Raw genomic sequence first — 16,899 nt, 5'->3', positions numbered from 1 at the left:
ACACGGTGAGAAATACGGAAACAAGGAAAGATGCTATGCACAAAAGCGATCATGATCCGTCGTTAAGGATTTTATGCCCTCACCTGTACCACCTGTTTTTGTAACCACGAGGTTGTCTTGGCCAACTTTTCGAGCCAACATCTGCCAAACAGAGTAAATTCGAGACTTTGCGTCAGAGGAAGAATTCCTCTCTTTCTGTGCTGGCCGAGCAACATCCACGTGGCTGTGGTTATCTGCGTGGAGGTTAGCCGCCGAGATCGATGAGACGTGAGCACCTGGCCGATGATCTTGTCCGGCATTTCAACCTGGAGAACAACGTCAGTTTTCAATCCGAGACAGATACAAGTGCCTAAGAAGCATACCACAACACAGCACCTTCATCATCTTCTGGAAGAACCCAGGCTGCTGTTCCTGCTGCTGCGGGGGCCGGCCCTGGTTGCTCTGCAACGCCCCAGTGGCGGGACTGATTCTCGCCTGCTGGTTCACCAGATTGGCGTTACTGTTTTGGAACTGAGCCTGTGTGCTCGCTGGAGGCGTATTCATGTCCAGTTGTCCGGCCAGCCCGCTACTTCTCTTCGGGAGATTGCCCCCGGCGGCGCCGCTTGTGCGGTCTCGGGCGCTCTTCCCCATGGCCGCTACTCCCGGCTTCGCTGGTGACCCTGGAGGCGGGGGTTGCGCTGCGTTTAAACGGTCGGCGGATATTGCTGCTCGGTCCCGCGAAGGTCGTTGTGCTTCTGAACCTCGGACACCAGAGGCTCCATGCAAGGCGCGAGCAGAGGCATCAGCTGGCGGATTGGCGTTATGTAGGTGAAGTTGTGACGGATGTTGTTTGACGGCTTCCCAGCCACGACCGCCATTCAACTTCATCCAGTCATACTCACCATCCTCCACCTCGCCTGTGTTTTTCAACGCCTGAGTGAACAAGTCCCGTAGGAAATCGTAGTCCGGAGTGTCCTCAAAGCCCAAATTACGGACGTAGCTGAGATATTTGTTAAACTCCTCTGCAGCGCGGATTAGCAAGGAAATCTCGATTCAAGGGGAGAGGTCCGTGGAAACATACCCGGAAAGCCTTCGCACAGGTCCTTGATGGCCGTTGTTTGTTTCTTCTCACCAATCTTCTCGTATTTTTGTTTGTTGGTGGCAGCCTTCAAACCCTGCCATGGCAAACCACCTCTCAAAAAGTACATGAAAACATGCCCAAGAGCTTCCAAGTCGTCTCTTCGTGACTGTTCTCGTCCCAAATGTGTATTGATACTCATATAACGCGCTGTGCCTGACAGTGATTTCCGCTCACGATAAGGGATGTGTTGTTTGGTCTTTGGATCTCGGTATTGTTTGGCCATCCCAAAGTCCACGACGTGAATGACGTTGGCAGCCTTTGTGCCGGGACGGCCGATGAGGAAGTTGTCAGGTTTGATGTCGCGGTAGATTAGATTCTTCTCGTGGATCGTCTGCACTCTGGACAGCTACCACCAGGTCAGCATTGGGAGTAGTTCCAGGCCGGAGAGTTCTCGATACCATCTGTTTAGCAACCATTACCACCGTTTTGATTGAGAAGCGTCTGTTGCAGTGATCGAAAAGGTCTTCCAAACTCGGGCCCAGTAGATCGATCACAAGAATATTGTGTAGACCCTCTTGGCCAAAGTAGTAGACATTGGGGATGCCAGCTGAAGGGACAGAGTCAGTCAGTTTCAGGTCAAAAACCTTCGAGATAGAATGGGTATAGCATACGACAGCCGACCAGGATCTTGTATGTCCTGTATTCATCGCGCAGCTGAGGGGCATCACTCTTTCTCGGTTCCTATGTCCCATCTCATTAGCCCTTGCAGCAGCATCAATGGTTGTCCTGACAGCTGGGATACTCACGAATTTGATGGCGACTTGCTGGTTGTTGAGCAGGTTGGTACCTTCAAAAATGACGCCAAAAGAACCCTCGCCTATTTTCTTCCCGACGCGATAGTGAACCCCGACGACATTTGACGACGACGAAGCCATGGCTGTGGCGGTTGATCTGACCCGCTAAAGCATAGGATGGAACGGTGAGGAGAGGGTTTTCGACGAAAGGCTGCTTTGCAGACAAGGAGGACGTCGGAGTCTAGGTACGAAGTGCGAAGCCTCAGGGCGGTTCACACCTCCGCCACGGCGGTGACTGCAGAGATCAGTGACCATGCACGAACATTGGGGGTAGCGAGGTGCAGCAGAGAGGAGCATACGCTACTAAAGAGATCGAGCAAAGCTAGAGGAACATGCGACGGGATAATGTGGTGGTCAATGAGGATGGGGACCATATGCAGGAAGTGTTGTCTCAAGGAGTCGAAGTTCTGCAGTCAGAGTTGAGTAGCTCCTGCCAAGACTGCGAGGGCAACTCAGTGCCAGTTCGGTGCCAGTGCCAGCGATGGCTCGATGCAGTGGCTCGCCTTTCGATTGATGGCTGCAATCGCAGCCTGCCACCCACTGGAGCTGCAAAATGTGGAACCTGGGACAGGAACCCGAACTGACTCCGGATATCAGAGCCTCCGCTCCCTTTTCTCGCGTCGAGACTGGGCGAGCTGGGGTAGGCCAACGGTGATTGACAATCTCGACGACTGAGCACTGGATAGGAGGAGAGGAAAAAAGAGAGAGGTGACAAAAAGGTCACAAATGAGAGATAATTCGTTTGTGTGTCGTGTGGCGCTGGACACGGCAAACACGGGTACCTGGTGCTCCAGTACCAAGACTCAGGAGCCCAGAAGGCTAGGCCACTACCGTTAGACTGGTGGGCGGTGAATACTATCTACCATGTACTTACTGCCGCCTACGCGTAGCTAGTGAGGCTCCAACCGGGGAGAGGGCGAGAACTCCCTGCAGTACCGGGTAATAATTAGTGAGCACAGGCGTAAAAGCGATGCTTAGTGGCCCAAATAGAAGCCAACGACAGGCCACAGATCTGCCCACCTAACCGCCAAAGCTAGGGCATACCAAGCGCTCCAGGCACTTATCGAACGATCAAGCTCATCAAGCAAACCAGGCAAACAGATGGGCCAATCTAGCCACTGGGCCAAGTTGCACAGCGCAAAGAATAAAACAAAAAGATAATGTAATCACTGATCATTGGGTTGTTGATGCCTATTCCGCCTCGAGCTGGTGCAGATGCAGGGTTGGACCGACCACTGACACTCTGGGGCAAAGAGTCCATCCCTTGCCTGTGAGTTTGACTGGCCAGAGGACCCGCCAGATTGATTATCTCGTACTTTGCCCTCTTCCTCTTCCTGTTTGGCTGGTAGGCGGCCGATATCGTTGTTGCGATGAGAGCGAAGTACGGACTGAAACCCGCGGAGCAGAGATACGCAGATCCATGCATGGAACCAACGCTGCTCCTGTGTCGATCTTCTCCATAGTTCATGTTCTCCGTTTCCCGGCAAAAACCTCATCTCTCTGGAGTAGTACAAGTACCTAAGCCGTCTTCTCGAACATAGGTAGGTGCCACGCCACTCATTCTTCGGTGACTCTGCAGTTTGACGCATCCCCTTCACTCTACACCGCCAATCCTGGGCCGCCGTCTCTGCCGCCTGCAGTGACATTTGCTCAATCCTCGTCCAAAGTACTAGATGCAAGGTATCAAATACCCATGCTAAACGGTCCTCGCCAATTTCATTGTGGACCCGCTCTGCGCCTTCTGTCTCGCATCTGTTGGGCTGGGCTATTTTTCCCGGGCCCTGTTCCTTCATTCAATCGTTATCCACTTGGGTTGACCACTTTATTTCTTCGCCGACTGTGTTGTAGGAGAATTGTCACCACCTTTGGTCGATTGACTGCCATAGCGCATCACCTTTCGAAGCGGTGACGGAGTCGCTGGCTGGAACGGCGACGATCCCATCGCGGGCACTAGATCAGATGGATCCTTCCTCTTAAAAAGTCCTCCAAAATGCAGACTCTTACTTTTCTTCACCATCTTTCCTGTGCTGCTGGGAGTATTGCCCTGCTGATTGGCATCACGTTGGTACAATGGTGGTTCGCCCTGAGCTCCATTACCGTTTGCCATTGGTGAGGTATTTTCGTGCTTAGATCTCGAGAACAATCCAAAGCCACTCCCGCTCTTCTTCAATGGACCAGATTGTCCTTTGGCCGGAAGATCGTCCTTGACCGGGTTTGGCATGGGGGCTGCGTTCTCAATCTGTTCTCTGCTAGCTTCGTTGGGGACGGCTTTTGTTGATCGGGGCGTGTCTCGGGCATACTGGCTAAGGTCTCCTAGGGAAGGAGAATAGATCGGAGCGTCTTCGAGTGAACCCGTGTCCGAATCTTCACGACCGCTGTTGGGAGTCGTTGTGTACCGTCGTGGGGAATTACAAAGAGCACCACGATCAACTGGCAGCGCCTGTGCTGCTTGATACGGGCCTGAGGGCGCAACAGCCATAGCTCCAGGCGGATGCATATGCAATGGATTGACGCCTCTTGGATATCCAGCTACCGGCGCTGCGGGCACATAGGAATTCTTTTCGGCCAAGAACACCAATGGAGCAACAGGAGGTTGTCGAGAAGCAAGGTCCTCCTGGTTGGGTTTGAAGTCTTGTGCCTCCGAAATAGGTGGTCCGACAGGGCGCGGTGCTGGGTGTAGCTTTTGGGGATTGCTTGCAGGGGCGAAATTCCTTGAGAGATCTGTTCGAGACGACGCAACTATCGACTGAGCGACAGGAGGCGCGGGCTTGGAAGGCGAAATGGGAGGGAATTGCCGTCTCACCTCATCTCGATCGCCGCCACTCTTCTCCCTCTTCTTGGGATTGAAGAAGGACGACCTTGACCTGAGGAAGGGTATGTTGTGTGGCAGATTCGAGTAAAGGTCAAGTCTGTCAACCGCGCTGGCAAATGATCGGGTGAGTGATCCAAAGGCCGACTCATTGTCGCTGCTTTCGGTAGCCAGATCTGTCGTGGGAACGTCAATGATGTCGTCGCCGAGAAGAGGCGAGTCTCCTGTTAGCTCTGTTGCACCTTTGGTGGTGTTCACACACTTGCGCCGTATGTGGTCACTGCCTGTCAGTCCTTTGATCTTGCCTCTGCAGAGGTTCAAAGTCTCTGCGCGACGATGTGATAAATCTCTGCTCGAGGCCGGGCCTTCATTTCCTTCTACGTCTCCAGATGTCTCTCGCTCTCGCTTTGATTGTGCAGTTGTGTCTTGTGGACGTAAAGTTCCATTCCGGATCTTACCCCTGAAGGCGTTCCTCAACCGCAGAATTCGACCTCTTTTCAACGCTGTCAGATTGGTGGGCTGACCACGTCCTTCACCAAGAGGTCCGTGAGAGGCCAATGCCTCACTGCTTCTGTCACGGGGCGATTCTCCAGCGGCCTGGTCGTTGCTTGCAACCCAGCCAATTTGCGAGTTCCATGTGGATTGAGCGAAAGTCGCGTCAGACATTTCTCCACAATGGACTCTTTCAGCACGAGCCACGGAGACGTTGGTGGTACTAGTGAGCACGGGAGCAGAGATGACACTTCGAGCAACCGTGGAAGTACTAGCGGTCTTTGGCAGTTGAGTGGACACACTGCGAGGATATGGACTTTGGGAGGATAAACGGGAAAAGGGCAGCCATGACTTGGGACGCAGCCGATGTGCTCGGCGACGTGTGCTATGGAATTCAGCTGGCTCTATTTCTCCCTGAGATGGTTCACTTTCATCACGATTGCCCGGTCCTTGTGTTGATTTTGACGCCGACTCGACGCATTTCTGCACAATGTGGCTTGGGGGAGTCGGTTCGGGTGAGGCTAGTGGTTGATTATTGGGGTCACATCGATGAGAGAGACTAGATTCTGTTCGATCGCGCAGTTCGTCCTTTGACGGGATCCGGGACGCTGAAACGACAGGTCAGACAGACACCATACAAAACTGGGGGATATCCCACCTTGTCGAGAACCAGCACGACTGAAAGATCGGATAGTGTCAAAGGAGAATATAGAGAACGAGCCTTTGCTCCGGGATCGCGTGTGGGAAACCATGCTGGCTCAACAATGTAACCAGTTTCTCACGAGATGATCATCATCTCTGTGGCCACGCTTGCCCTTTGGGTCTTGAACGGGAGCGAGACAAGGGAGAGGGAGAACAAAGTCAGTAGAAGAGGTGGGCTGAGGGCCCAATGGAAGTTTGGGAACAGTGCAGGACAAGGACGTCTTTCATGACGCTGCAGTGGGCTGAGGGATGAATAGATGGCAGCAGAAACGACGGCCATGACCATGACCACGGCAGGTCCGTCCTTGTGCACCGCAGGCAGGCAGGAAAGCAGGCAACATGATTCATTGGAAGGAGCAGTGCTACTCACAGAAACTGCACACAATAATACTTGCCTGCACCTCGTTCATCTGGCACAGTCTTTTGTGTTTTAATGAATCTCTCTCTCTCTGTGCACGTGCACATCCTGTCTACACACAGTTCTCAAGGCTGTTACAATCATCCTGTGAACAGCCCCGACATCTCCCCATGCCTACAAAGCCTCAATAAATGGCGTGTAAGGTGTATCGTTCGACGTTGGTGGCGTCGGCGGCTTTATCACATTATCTCAAGCGGCGGCGAGAAACCTGCAAGGCTCTTCGGATTAAAGTGGATATACTCCGTCCCGCTACAGGATTCATTCGACAGCCGCGGCAATGGACGGCCAAATCGCGGTCTTTTGAATCCGTCCTTGACGGGATTCGTTCTCTCTAGTGTGGGGAGAGGTACCACAGCGCGGTATTCTTTGCCTCGATTTTGACGGCCCCGCATAATCAATCAACAGCCGGATTAATAACATGTCTTCTATAAGATGCTTATTTCCTCCCCCAAAGTTGGAAGGTTGACTTTGCTATCAGAGCCCAAGATCGAACCTGTCCCAAGAAGCCAGCCATTGTCTCCCATCAACATGCCGTACTCTCTCAAAGGCCGCAATATCCTGGTAACAGGAGGATCCAGGCAAGTGCTCAACCAGTACCCGAGAATGCTAGATGCAGTTTACTAACTGAAAGACGTTAGAGGCCTCGGGGCGCTGATTTGTGAGAAGTTTGCAGCAGAAGGTTCCAATATTGTGGTAAACTATGTCAGCAGCAAAGATAGAGCCGATCAGGTCGCCGAGAAGTGTGAAGGACTGGGAGTCAAGGCAGTTGTAATCCAGGCAGTGAGGATGCTCGGCTACCTGCAAAAAGCCGCAAAAGGGCGCCCTCTCTGACAAGTGAAGGACTAGGACATCGGAGTCGTCGAGGACACTGTTCGATTGGTTAAAGAAAGTGTCCAGCAGCTGGGAGGACTCGACATCATCATCAATAATGCTGGCTGGACCAGGTTCACCAACTTCGGAGACATCAATGACATGAGCCATGATGAATGGAACAAGGTATGGGGACAGATAGTCCGTGGTTTGAATCTCTTGCTGACTGCGCTAGTGTTGGGCCACCAACGTCATGTCCCATCTGGTGTTGCTACAGGAAGCAGCTCCCATATTCAACAAGAATCCCGATGGCGGAGTTTTCATCATCTCATCATCTGTCGCAGTAAGTTGATCATCACTCACTCGAGACCTGTGTGTTGAACTTTCGGTAGGGCATAAGCTGCGCCGGAAGTAGTATGGGATATTCGGTTACCAAGGCTGCGGGCCTCCATTTGATGAAATGCCTTGCCACCACTCAAGGTCCAAAGATCCGCATAAATGCCGTTCTTCCAGGTCTTCTTCTTACGGAATGGGTTGGTCTTCCTCGACTTGTCTTGCGGAGTGGACAAGAAATAGTATTGACGCCTTTGATAGGGTCTGAGGTATAGCGATGAGCGCATTAAGACTGTGAAGAACGCCGCTGCTCTGAAGCAAGAGGTGTGTTTCTGTGTCAGAAAATGCATCTGCCTGACTAACAACCTGTTGAGACTCTGCTAGACGATTGTGCAGATGCCTATATCTCACTTGCGAAGAACACGTCGATCACAGGCCAGCAGATTGTCGTTGGTAAGTTCCGGATCGTGAGTTCTTCTCGCAAAAGGAAGTCGCTGACGACGATAAGATTCTGGACTTGTCATCCGATAGACCAACTGGATCAAGCCCGCGTGGTGTTGTCATTCATTTCCACGAATGGCCCGGTATTCCAGAGACAGGGTGGGAGAAGCGATACAACTTATACTGGCCAAAGACCGCGGGCATTGAAAAGAATTTTGCGCGAGCGGCCGCTCCTGCACCTGGGCCTTTTGCCCTCGACGAGACAGTGATTGTCGGAATGACAACATGACAATTTTCTCCATTCTCGTCCGACAGCGCGTTGACGATCAAAGGTTCCGAACTCTCGTTAACATTCTCGTGCGCCGCAACAATTGCGTAGGGGACACCAGCGGGAATGGATCCCGCTACGGCTCTAACTTCTTCTGGAATGTCCCCATCCCTCATATCCCTCATGTCCGCTCCGAAATTGATACGAAACACCTGATTCTGCTCAGAACCGAGTCTCGCAAAGCTATGGAGGGATTGAAGCGCACGGTTTCGCCGTAGAACCTCAGATTTCGTGAGCGCCTCAAAGTCAATGGCGCAAATGTCGTTCGTGACTTTTGGGGCGTGTGTTAACTCTGCACCCGGGACACTGCTCAACTGGATGGCATTGTACGGCGGAATATACAAGCGATTCCGGATCGCATCGACCAACATTTTAGCACCTATAGGTGCCAGATAGCTCGTGAGTTCTTCGGCTGTGATTTGGTCTGGTTCGGGTATATCTAGTCCTGGACGTGCCGTCTGGTCCAGGACGATCCCTTCATCAAACCGCGTAGGGTGAAGAGTCTGCAGCGACACGCCGGTTCTTCGCCGTCCGGTGATGATAGCCCATTGAATAGGCGCCGGGCCCCGTAGGTCTGGAAGCATGGAGGGATGGACGTTCAGACCGCCATATTTTGCGGTCTGCAGAATGCGAGGCGGGATCAACAGCCCGAAAGAGACGGCAACAATCAGGTTGCAAGACCGATCATCGGCGTCGCTGAACACAGGCGGGCTCCAACCCGTGAAAGTATCGATCTGGTGGATGGGGAGGCCCAGGTCCTGTGCTGCGGTTTTGATGGCTGGCGGCTTGACGAGCTTGCGGCCGCGGCCGACTCTCTTGTCGGTCTTCGTCACGACATCAATGGACAGGATGTTACTCTCGGGTGTCTTGGAGTATCTGTCGAGAGCTTCCAACGAGGCCACGCTGAAGCGATCGGTGCCACAGAAGAGGATTCTCAGGGGGTCATCGCTCTCAGATTTGAGGCTGGAAAAGTGTCGTCGTTGCCAATCACTCTTCCCGGGGCTCCTTTTTGACGCGCAAGCCCTTGCAGGGGAGCAGGTGCCCAGGCGGAATGGGAGACGCCTCATATGTCGTTGGGTAAATGGTGAATTGGAGTGGATTTTCATCTGATGAGAAGCCCCAAGAGAACAAGTATCAATATGGAAAACGGCTCAAAGCTCACCCCCCGGATGGGGACGGTGGTCATGCCGCCCTGTGGCCACCCGCAGCAACAGACAATACATCACAGCAATTGGCTTTCCGGATATATGGCCCTTGTAGCGGCCAGCTATAATCTTGAATAGGTAGGTCCAATAATGGGTAATAAGATTTGTGAGTCTCCTTGTACTTAAAAAGTTAGTGTTGTTGATCATGCCGCTTCTGCGCTAGTCCCGGCAACCAAGACGCGGCGAGGGCGGCTTTCCCATGGCTGGTAAGAGACCTTCAATGACCTCGGCCCAGTATCCGGTGCCAGCGATACACTGCTTGGAAGCTGTCAATGCCCCAACCTCAACGTCAAGTATTTCATAAGATGCGGTTTCAATGGCCGTGAAACAGACGTCCCAAACCGGCTCCGGAAGGGCCAGTGTGTACGATCCTACATGACTACTCATTGGATGTCTGAGAATGACTTCTCGTAGGGTACTCTTTTGCAGGCTGTATGAATGGTACTACTGCCTATGAGAAAGTATGGTCTGGCGGCTAGTATCTATTTGCAAGGCTGCTCGATGGATTCGTGGGCCGTGGTCTCCGCAAATTTTGTTACACTATGTCCCGAGCGAGCAATCGAGACCACTCACGGCCACAGATCAATTGCAAGCCCTGGCAGTCCTCCACTTCTTTGACTCCATGAAAATCGCGGGCATACTCGACGCGCAATCTCTTTACGGCTGTTTTGGTCTCGTCGTCTTCTGCCCCAAGCTCTGCGGCTAGAAGACATATGCTTACAGCAGATGCACCCAGTGGGCGGTATTGGGCTGCCATCCGGGCCAAATTCAGGATTTCTAGTGCAAATTCGTGTGACTCCTGCACAATATCAGGCGCGTCCAAGCACAAGGCAAGCCGTGCCTCGTTAATGAAAATGGCAATAGCGAGACCGAGGCAGTATGTTCGCAGGAAGTGGCAATGCCACAGGCCGGCCAATTGAGGCTTCCCTGGGACAAGAGTATCTGAGTTTGTCGAGTTTTGAAGCCATCGCCGACGAACCTTGGACAGAGCGGGCTCGAGATCTGCGCGAAGCCTATGTGCCTGTTCTTGCAAGTCGGGAAGTTCATCCCGATGATATAGATCTCCCATCAGCGCAGCCCTGCTCCGTCGCATCAGGTTCGGTACGCGAGTCAAGCACTGTACTGCTTGTCCTTCAGGACTGAGTTCATGAAGTTGGTTGTCAAACATGGCAACCCACTCTTGGTCACTGAAATAGATCCGGCCATTGAATAGGGAGTCAAAGAGCTGGACGAGTTAAAGTAAGCGAATGATTGGCTTTTTCCTTGCCTATCGATCACTTACCACAACGGCACGAAGCGAGAGCAGTAAGTTCGATTCAAATGGGTCCTGGTACTTCTCGGCACAGCCTCTCAATCTGAGGATCTGGGCAACCCCGTCCGCATGTGTGGTGATGGGTCCATTCGACTGCCATATGAACTGCTTCGGTGACAGCCATCAGCAACAAATAGGACCCTGGGTGCCAGGGCACGGCAAACTCACTTGGCAATTCCACAGGAACAGGATGGCGCACAGTGTTTCCGAGGTTTTCGCCTTGATGGGGTCATCTAAACACTTTCTTAGACTGGCCAAAGTCCGTCCGTACTTTTCGAGCAGGACATGGTTGCTGCGAGCACCGAGGGGATCTGATAATGTCGCAACGGCGGCCAAAAAAGTGTCCGTGGCACTATCTAGAACCTCGTTCGCGCCAAGGCGAGCTGGAACATAGCTGAGGTAGTCCCCGTAAGTCCAGGCCAGGTTGTACTGGACGCCGACCGTGGGTTTTATCTTGTTCGTGAAAGCATTCACAAGCTGAGTGGTATCGTTAGGCGGGATGCGAGTTAATATGACCGCATTAAAAGGTGGGGCATAGTGCGCATGGGACCCAGTTCCAGGTTCCTTCGGGCGGAGAACAGCACTGTCGGCCAGCGTCGGGGCTCTATCATCAGACACAAACTTGTACCGACGTTGGCCCAGGCCGACGCAGCGAATACTTAAGCGTCTGCATCGAGGACACGGGGAGATGGTGGAATCACACTGCGTGGTAAACTGTTGTTAGAACGGGGGTAAGACACCAGGAGCGAACACGCATTGGCGATTGTACCTTTTTCTTTTGCTGGCGACAGGCATCACAGCCTCGTCCTGAGGGAACACCCGGCATCCTGTAGTGCAACCATTAGGGCAACACGAGAGAATACGGTTTGTTAAAAGGAGTAAGTGAAGGGCGGTTGGACGGTCTTCGTATAAGGGTCTGACAGTGGATTTCCGACGGGAAAGAGGGCCATGGATTGGTCAAATGCTCATTTGAAGCACACAAAGCAGAGCATTGCACAGCCTAGTCAAGCGCCAGGGACTTCAACCAAGCAGGCAGAGATCCTCTCTGCACATCATCCAGATTAACAGGCCAGCCGTTAGGCATCGGGGTTTCCTTTTTAGCTTGGTTCTGATCCCGAACAGCCGATATTTACATTGGTGACTAGGAAAATCGACTAGGGGTTTCCCTGCTGGTCTAATTCATCGCACTGCCCTAAGGCTCTCAGTTGGTGACCCGCATCCTTGTGAAGACAAAGGCGGAAATAATGCCAGATTTAGTACGCCTGCTCCCCGGAAGCATTGGATGAAAGGGACCAGTATCGCGAAACACTGGTCATGGAAACGTGGATATCTTCTCATAGAGTTTGCGAAGCAGTGTATTAAGTAGAGTCCATCAGATACGAGTTTGGGGGAAGGAAGGCTAGTTTTTGGAAGAACTGCGTTTTTGCTTGCTGAAGTTCGTCCAGCCCACAGCCGCACAGGTAGGAGTCGGCGGGTGCAAGATGGCAATACCATCTCCGAGGAGAACTCAAGAAGTCTTGACAAGCCTCACTCTCCAAGCAGCAGGGCTGACCGCTGTAGCGTTGCCACTAGCATCGAGATCAAATACGAAAAGCCCTATACCAATGCCGCCATATGTTGGCGAATCACCAGTCAGCCAGTCCAGATTGGCATTATATTGCCGAGAAAACAGTCCGCCTGCAGGAACCTGATATGACGAGGTCCTGAATGCCATTCGTCCATGAGGTCGATCAGATATCGATGGTAAGAGTCTTACAGGACTCTCACCGATCACTCCACTGCGCAGGACATCCGTGCCGTTGCTGACAAAATGGGTGATCACCAAACCGGGCTTCCCCTGTGGATCGGTGGTCAAGGTCACTGTGCTGTTGAGGCCATCATCCTCTGCGGTATACGTGCCCACAAAACTTTTCCTCGCTTCAACTTCAGCCTGAACTGTCAATGCAGGCAGCATGCTCTCAGTGACAAGGTCCGCTAGCAAAGCAGTCAAAGGAGATCGCTCTTTCAATGAGCTCGCCCCAATGATACTGAAGCCCGCATCAAAGTCTGGGATGAGGACTATGTATCCGCCGTAGTAGCCAGAGTCGCCCAGCTTGGTGTAGAGGTCGGTGACAAGTCCGGACTGAGGATGTGTGTACCGGTATATTTCCCATGGTCTCCCCACTGAGTATTCGAACATGGCAGTGTGCGAGACGGGCTTCATCCATTTGCGTGTCTGATCAGGGTCAAGGAGAGTTCCGTTGAGAATGGCGGTGCCGAACTTTGCAAGGTCGTTCGTCGTAGAAAATATCCCACCGGAAGGAATGGTGAGCTCGGGAGCGCCAGGCGCTGTCAATGCTGCTGTGGTGACATTTCCAGGGATGACGTATTGGCTATAATTGGATGCATCGGGGACGCTTGAGAATGAGGAAGTCATTCCCAGTGGACTGAAGATGCTTTGACGATAAACGCCGTGAATGGAGGTGCCGGTAATATTCGCTATTGCAAGTCCAAGCAGCATAAATCCGTAGTCTGTATATGCAGGACTTGTCCAAGGAAGGAATAACGGTGGTCGCGCCTCGGCGCCAATTGCATATTCATTGCCAGAACAAGACAGGTTCCCTGATAGCGCAGAGACCAAACATGGAGGGACCGCTACTGGATCACTCTGATTGAGGGGTGGCAATCCGAACGAGTTTACCAGCTCATTGGCGCCATCTAGCAACAGGAAGTCGCCAGGGTCGTAGGGTGAGACATCTCTCGGATTGCCTGCTACTTGGTTGGCGAGAGCAGCAAGTGTGACCTTGTTCCATGCGACGGTATCCACAAAGTCATTCTCTGCTGGATTGGCTGCCGCATATGCTGCAAGCGTTGGAACAAAGTCGGTGATAGGACGGTCCCAGTCACTAGCTTCCAGATCAAGCATGGCCGCAAAAGTTGTGAAAAGCTTGGTGACGCTGGCGACACGGTATATGCTGTTTCCGTCAACCTTCTTCACGCCAGCAGACGAATTGGCGATCTCATTGGATGTGTGGTGAAACTGCAACGACCTGGCCGCGAAAGGGTCGTGGATTGAGAACATTCCCACCGAGAATGTGAGGTTCTTCAATCCAGCAGGGCTCGTCAAATTGGTGCTTGCATCACTGATGAATCCATCGAGAGTCGAACTGAGATTCTTCCAGGCAGCGGAGACATGGCTGCCGTTACCCGCGAGATTCGTGGGAGTTGGATAGGTTGGTCCCAGGAAGTCGCAGAGGACGCCTGTTGCAGAGGCTGTGATGAGAAGGAGAGTGTGTGGAGCAAAATGCATTGTCATAGGACCTGATTGAAATACTTGTGGACACATTCATCTTCGAGGCCATGGCTGGGAAGAGTATATATATCTCGAGCTGCAACTATAGTCTTTGGCTGACGTAGTTGGCTATATGATCACAGCCTCGTTCGCTAACGTCGGAGAGACTACCAAGCATTTATAAGTCGCAAGATCCACTGTACTAGGCAGGCTGAAGAGTGGCATCAAACATGAAGCTTGGAAAGGAATTGTGATTTTCAAGCTGCCGAGCTGCCATTGCTTTTGAAGCTAGTCCGGATTAGGTTCTATGTAGCGCTCTGGTGGCGACACCATCAAACGACTGCATCGACGTTCATTCAAAGATGGACGCCTGACCATGGCCATGGCCATGTTACCTTCGCAACCTTAAGCTAAGCATAGTACGGAATACATGCGGATCGTATCGATTTCGTTGTGGCCTTGTGGTCCCGAGACCAAATCTTATGACTAGGTTGGTATGGTGGGCTTTTCGTGATGGTCGTGCCCGAGAGGGGAGGTCGCTAGGGGGAAAAACTGGCGAGTTTCTTTTTAGCCATCGTTGTTGAGGGCTCGAGATGGCAATGGTAGCAGGATGGATAGCTGAATAGCTATCATTTAATCAGTGTTGGCTGGAGCACTAGGATCGCTTGGTTGAGGGTGGAAGAAAACGCATGTCGATGGCCAAATATGTGGGAGAGAAGTCAGAGGCTATGGGGCGCTGGTATCTAGTACAGGCTAGTATTAGAGATATAATAATACATTACCAAATATGGCAGCTAGCCGACACGAGTCTTTCGACCACAGTGGCTAAATACCCAAGTACTAGATACTGTGTCAAACATCCCTAATAGCCGGAGGCGCTGTCAGCTGCCTTCATCCGTCATGCAACTCGGCGACTACAAAACCACATACCTCGGTTTGCGGGGCTCGAAGACAAATCCACTTGCTCTGTTCCAATCTCACCACCGGCATAACACTCGTCCTTCAGAAAATTAATATCGATTGTGTTCTGCTTCTCACCGTGGATACTCGGTACATTTCCCAACAATTCCAACTTCAACGGCCATCTGAAGCGCCTCCAAGCGCCTCTCAACCAATATCTGCCACAGCAGCTCTGAGTCAAGAGAACGGACACAGAAACGCCAACCTCGACCTTTCCATTGACAGACGAAGTGCAGTCGACTGTATAGACTTGGCTGGGATAGCCGTTATAGAAATGGCTGAACCTCCTCAGCCCACAGATTCCAAGTCGCAAGCAACCTCTTCCATACCGGGATCGTCGACTGAAAAGCCTCCCGAAGCAGCAATCGAAGAGGATTCAGATCCAGACTTTGACGACCTCGATGGTAGGTGCACACAACACGCAGCTCTTTTCTTTTTTCTCTCCGCAACCAAAAACTCCCAATACTGATGTGCCGAGTCATTAGATGTCCTCGACCAGTTCTCCGCAGCTACCACCCTACAACAGTCAAAATCTCAACCTTCAGAACCCGCACCTTTATCCTCCGGCCCGGGCAGACCGCCCACCGAGAAATCAGCCCTCCCACCAGACCTGCCCATCCCCTCTGGTCCTCATGACTGGGAAACCGAGGATGAATTCGTGGCGCGGCTCACGGCTGAAATGTCCGACGTCATGTCCAAGATGTCTCTCGATCCAGCGGCCAGCGCCGCAACCCCGGAGGACATCTCAAAGATGGGGCGAGAACTGGAGGAGTTCACGCAGAAAATGGAGGCCGAGGGGGTGAAGCCGGAGGACTTCCTGAAGGCCATCTTGGGCGAGGACATCGGCAGGCAAGTCGGTGATATGGCGCACGCCGAAGCATCGAGGAGGGAGAGCGAGTCCAGGTCGAAGTCCAAATCCAAGTCGCAGAGCCCCGAGGCCTCACGAGCACCAGCAGCATCACCCCCATCGTCGGCGACGGCTTCAACGAAACAACCATCCACATCATTCGAAGACACGATCCGCAAGACGATGGCGCGGATGGAATCGTCCTCGGCGGCGGCAACTTCGGCGACGGCGAAATCATCGCGGCAGAAATCGGAAGAAGACATGCTGGCCGAGATGCTGCGGGCGCTAGAGTCCGAGTCCGGCTCGCAGTCGGACAGCGAACTGTCCAAGATGTTTTTGGGGATGATGGAGCAGCTGACCAACAAGGACATGCTGTACGAGCCTATGAAGGAGCTCTCGCAGAAGTTCCCCGACTACCTGCAGTCGAACCAGCCACCTCGACTCGCGCAGGCCGAACACGCACGCTTCTTGCGCCAGAGCGTCATCGTGCGCGACATCGTCGCCAAATTTGAGGAGGCGACGTACAGCGACGACGATCCCCAGTGTCGTGAGTTCATCTGGGAGAAGATGCAGGAGATGCAGAACGAAGGAGCTCCCCCTGATGACCTGGTCGCTAATCCCCTCCCGGGCTTGGGTGGCCTAATGGGAGGTGAGGGTGCCGAGGGCCTCGACGACGGGTGTCCGACGCAGTGAGTAGGGGACTGGGCCGAAATGGGCTGAGAGACCCCTGGTGGATGACCTGTGGCCTAGCTGGCTATGTAGAAGGCAATGGCGCAGCGCACGCGCAGGGAGAAGGCCACTTGGGTTGAGTTGCTTCGCGACCGAGCGCTGCAGCAATCCTCCGTAATGACCGTGATACCACACATACAAACCTACATATATACGAAAATCTGGTGCCAGGATTTGAACGAGCACCGCATTCGACGGATAGATTTCACCTCGCTACACCAGATCACATCACAAGGGATTCCACGCGTTGCGAGGGATCGAGACATCAAGAGAGAAAGTGCGTGATGACTTCACGCGCGAGAGCAGACAGCCAGACCAACTTGTTTAG

At 52.8% G+C, this 16,899-nt stretch overlaps 7 protein-coding genes across 7 annotated transcripts; 2 read left to right on the top strand and 5 right to left on the bottom strand.

Annotated features, from left to right (window-relative positions):
* Positions 1-318: 318 nt before the first annotated feature.
* On the bottom strand, positions 319-1,995 carry Z519_08275 (uncharacterized protein; the record flags this gene model as incomplete). The annotated part of the gene is made up of 5 exons (XM_016766003.1): positions 319-1,001; positions 1,061-1,466; positions 1,519-1,667; positions 1,732-1,801; positions 1,867-1,995. The coding sequence occupies 5 exons, from the start codon at positions 1,993-1,995 to the stop codon at positions 319-321; spliced, it is 1,437 nt and encodes a 478-aa protein (XP_016618048.1).
* A 1,741-nt stretch (positions 1,996-3,736) lies between these two features.
* Z519_08274 (uncharacterized protein) lies at positions 3,737-5,967 on the bottom strand (the record flags this gene model as incomplete). The annotated part of the gene is made up of 2 exons (XM_016766002.1): positions 3,737-5,823; positions 5,874-5,967. The coding sequence occupies 2 exons, from the start codon at positions 5,965-5,967 to the stop codon at positions 3,737-3,739; spliced, it is 2,181 nt and encodes a 726-aa protein (XP_016618047.1).
* Positions 5,968-6,863: 896 nt separating this feature from the next.
* Z519_08273 (uncharacterized protein) lies at positions 6,864-8,009 on the top strand (the record flags this gene model as incomplete). The annotated part of the gene is made up of 8 exons (XM_016766001.1): positions 6,864-6,928; positions 6,974-7,115; positions 7,182-7,331; positions 7,381-7,488; positions 7,538-7,678; positions 7,740-7,802; positions 7,853-7,931; positions 7,987-8,009. The coding sequence occupies 8 exons, from the start codon at positions 6,864-6,866 to the stop codon at positions 8,007-8,009; spliced, it is 771 nt and encodes a 256-aa protein (XP_016618046.1).
* A 33-nt stretch (positions 8,010-8,042) lies between these two features.
* Z519_08272 (uncharacterized protein) lies at positions 8,043-9,314 on the bottom strand (the record flags this gene model as incomplete). The annotated part of the gene is made up of 1 exon (XM_016766000.1): positions 8,043-9,314. The coding sequence occupies one exon, from the start codon at positions 9,312-9,314 to the stop codon at positions 8,043-8,045; it is 1,272 nt and encodes a 423-aa protein (XP_016618045.1).
* Positions 9,315-9,987: 673 nt separating this feature from the next.
* On the bottom strand, positions 9,988-11,559 carry Z519_08271 (uncharacterized protein; the record flags this gene model as incomplete). The annotated part of the gene is made up of 4 exons (XM_016765999.1): positions 9,988-10,677; positions 10,735-10,872; positions 10,933-11,431; positions 11,534-11,559. The coding sequence occupies 4 exons, from the start codon at positions 11,557-11,559 to the stop codon at positions 9,988-9,990; spliced, it is 1,353 nt and encodes a 450-aa protein (XP_016618044.1).
* Positions 11,560-12,271: 712 nt separating this feature from the next.
* Positions 12,272-14,053, bottom strand: Z519_08270 (uncharacterized protein; the record flags this gene model as incomplete). The annotated part of the gene is made up of 1 exon (XM_016765998.1): positions 12,272-14,053. One exon carries the CDS (start codon positions 14,051-14,053, stop codon positions 12,272-12,274), a length of 1,782 nt encoding a protein of 593 aa, XP_016618043.1.
* Positions 14,054-15,269: 1,216 nt separating this feature from the next.
* Z519_08269 (uncharacterized protein) lies at positions 15,270-16,535 on the top strand (the record flags this gene model as incomplete). The annotated part of the gene is made up of 2 exons (XM_016765997.1): positions 15,270-15,399; positions 15,481-16,535. The coding sequence occupies 2 exons, from the start codon at positions 15,270-15,272 to the stop codon at positions 16,533-16,535; spliced, it is 1,185 nt and encodes a 394-aa protein (XP_016618042.1).
* Positions 16,536-16,899: the final 364 nt, after the last annotated feature.

Source organism: Cladophialophora bantiana (assembly GCF_000835475.1).
Source record: "Cladophialophora bantiana CBS 173.52 unplaced genomic scaffold supercont1.12, whole genome shotgun sequence".
Classification (NCBI taxonomy): domain Eukaryota; kingdom Fungi; phylum Ascomycota; class Eurotiomycetes; order Chaetothyriales; family Herpotrichiellaceae; genus Cladophialophora; species Cladophialophora bantiana.
The sequence above is the reverse complement of the archived record's forward strand: the minus strand, read 5'-3'. Positions and strand labels throughout refer to the sequence as shown.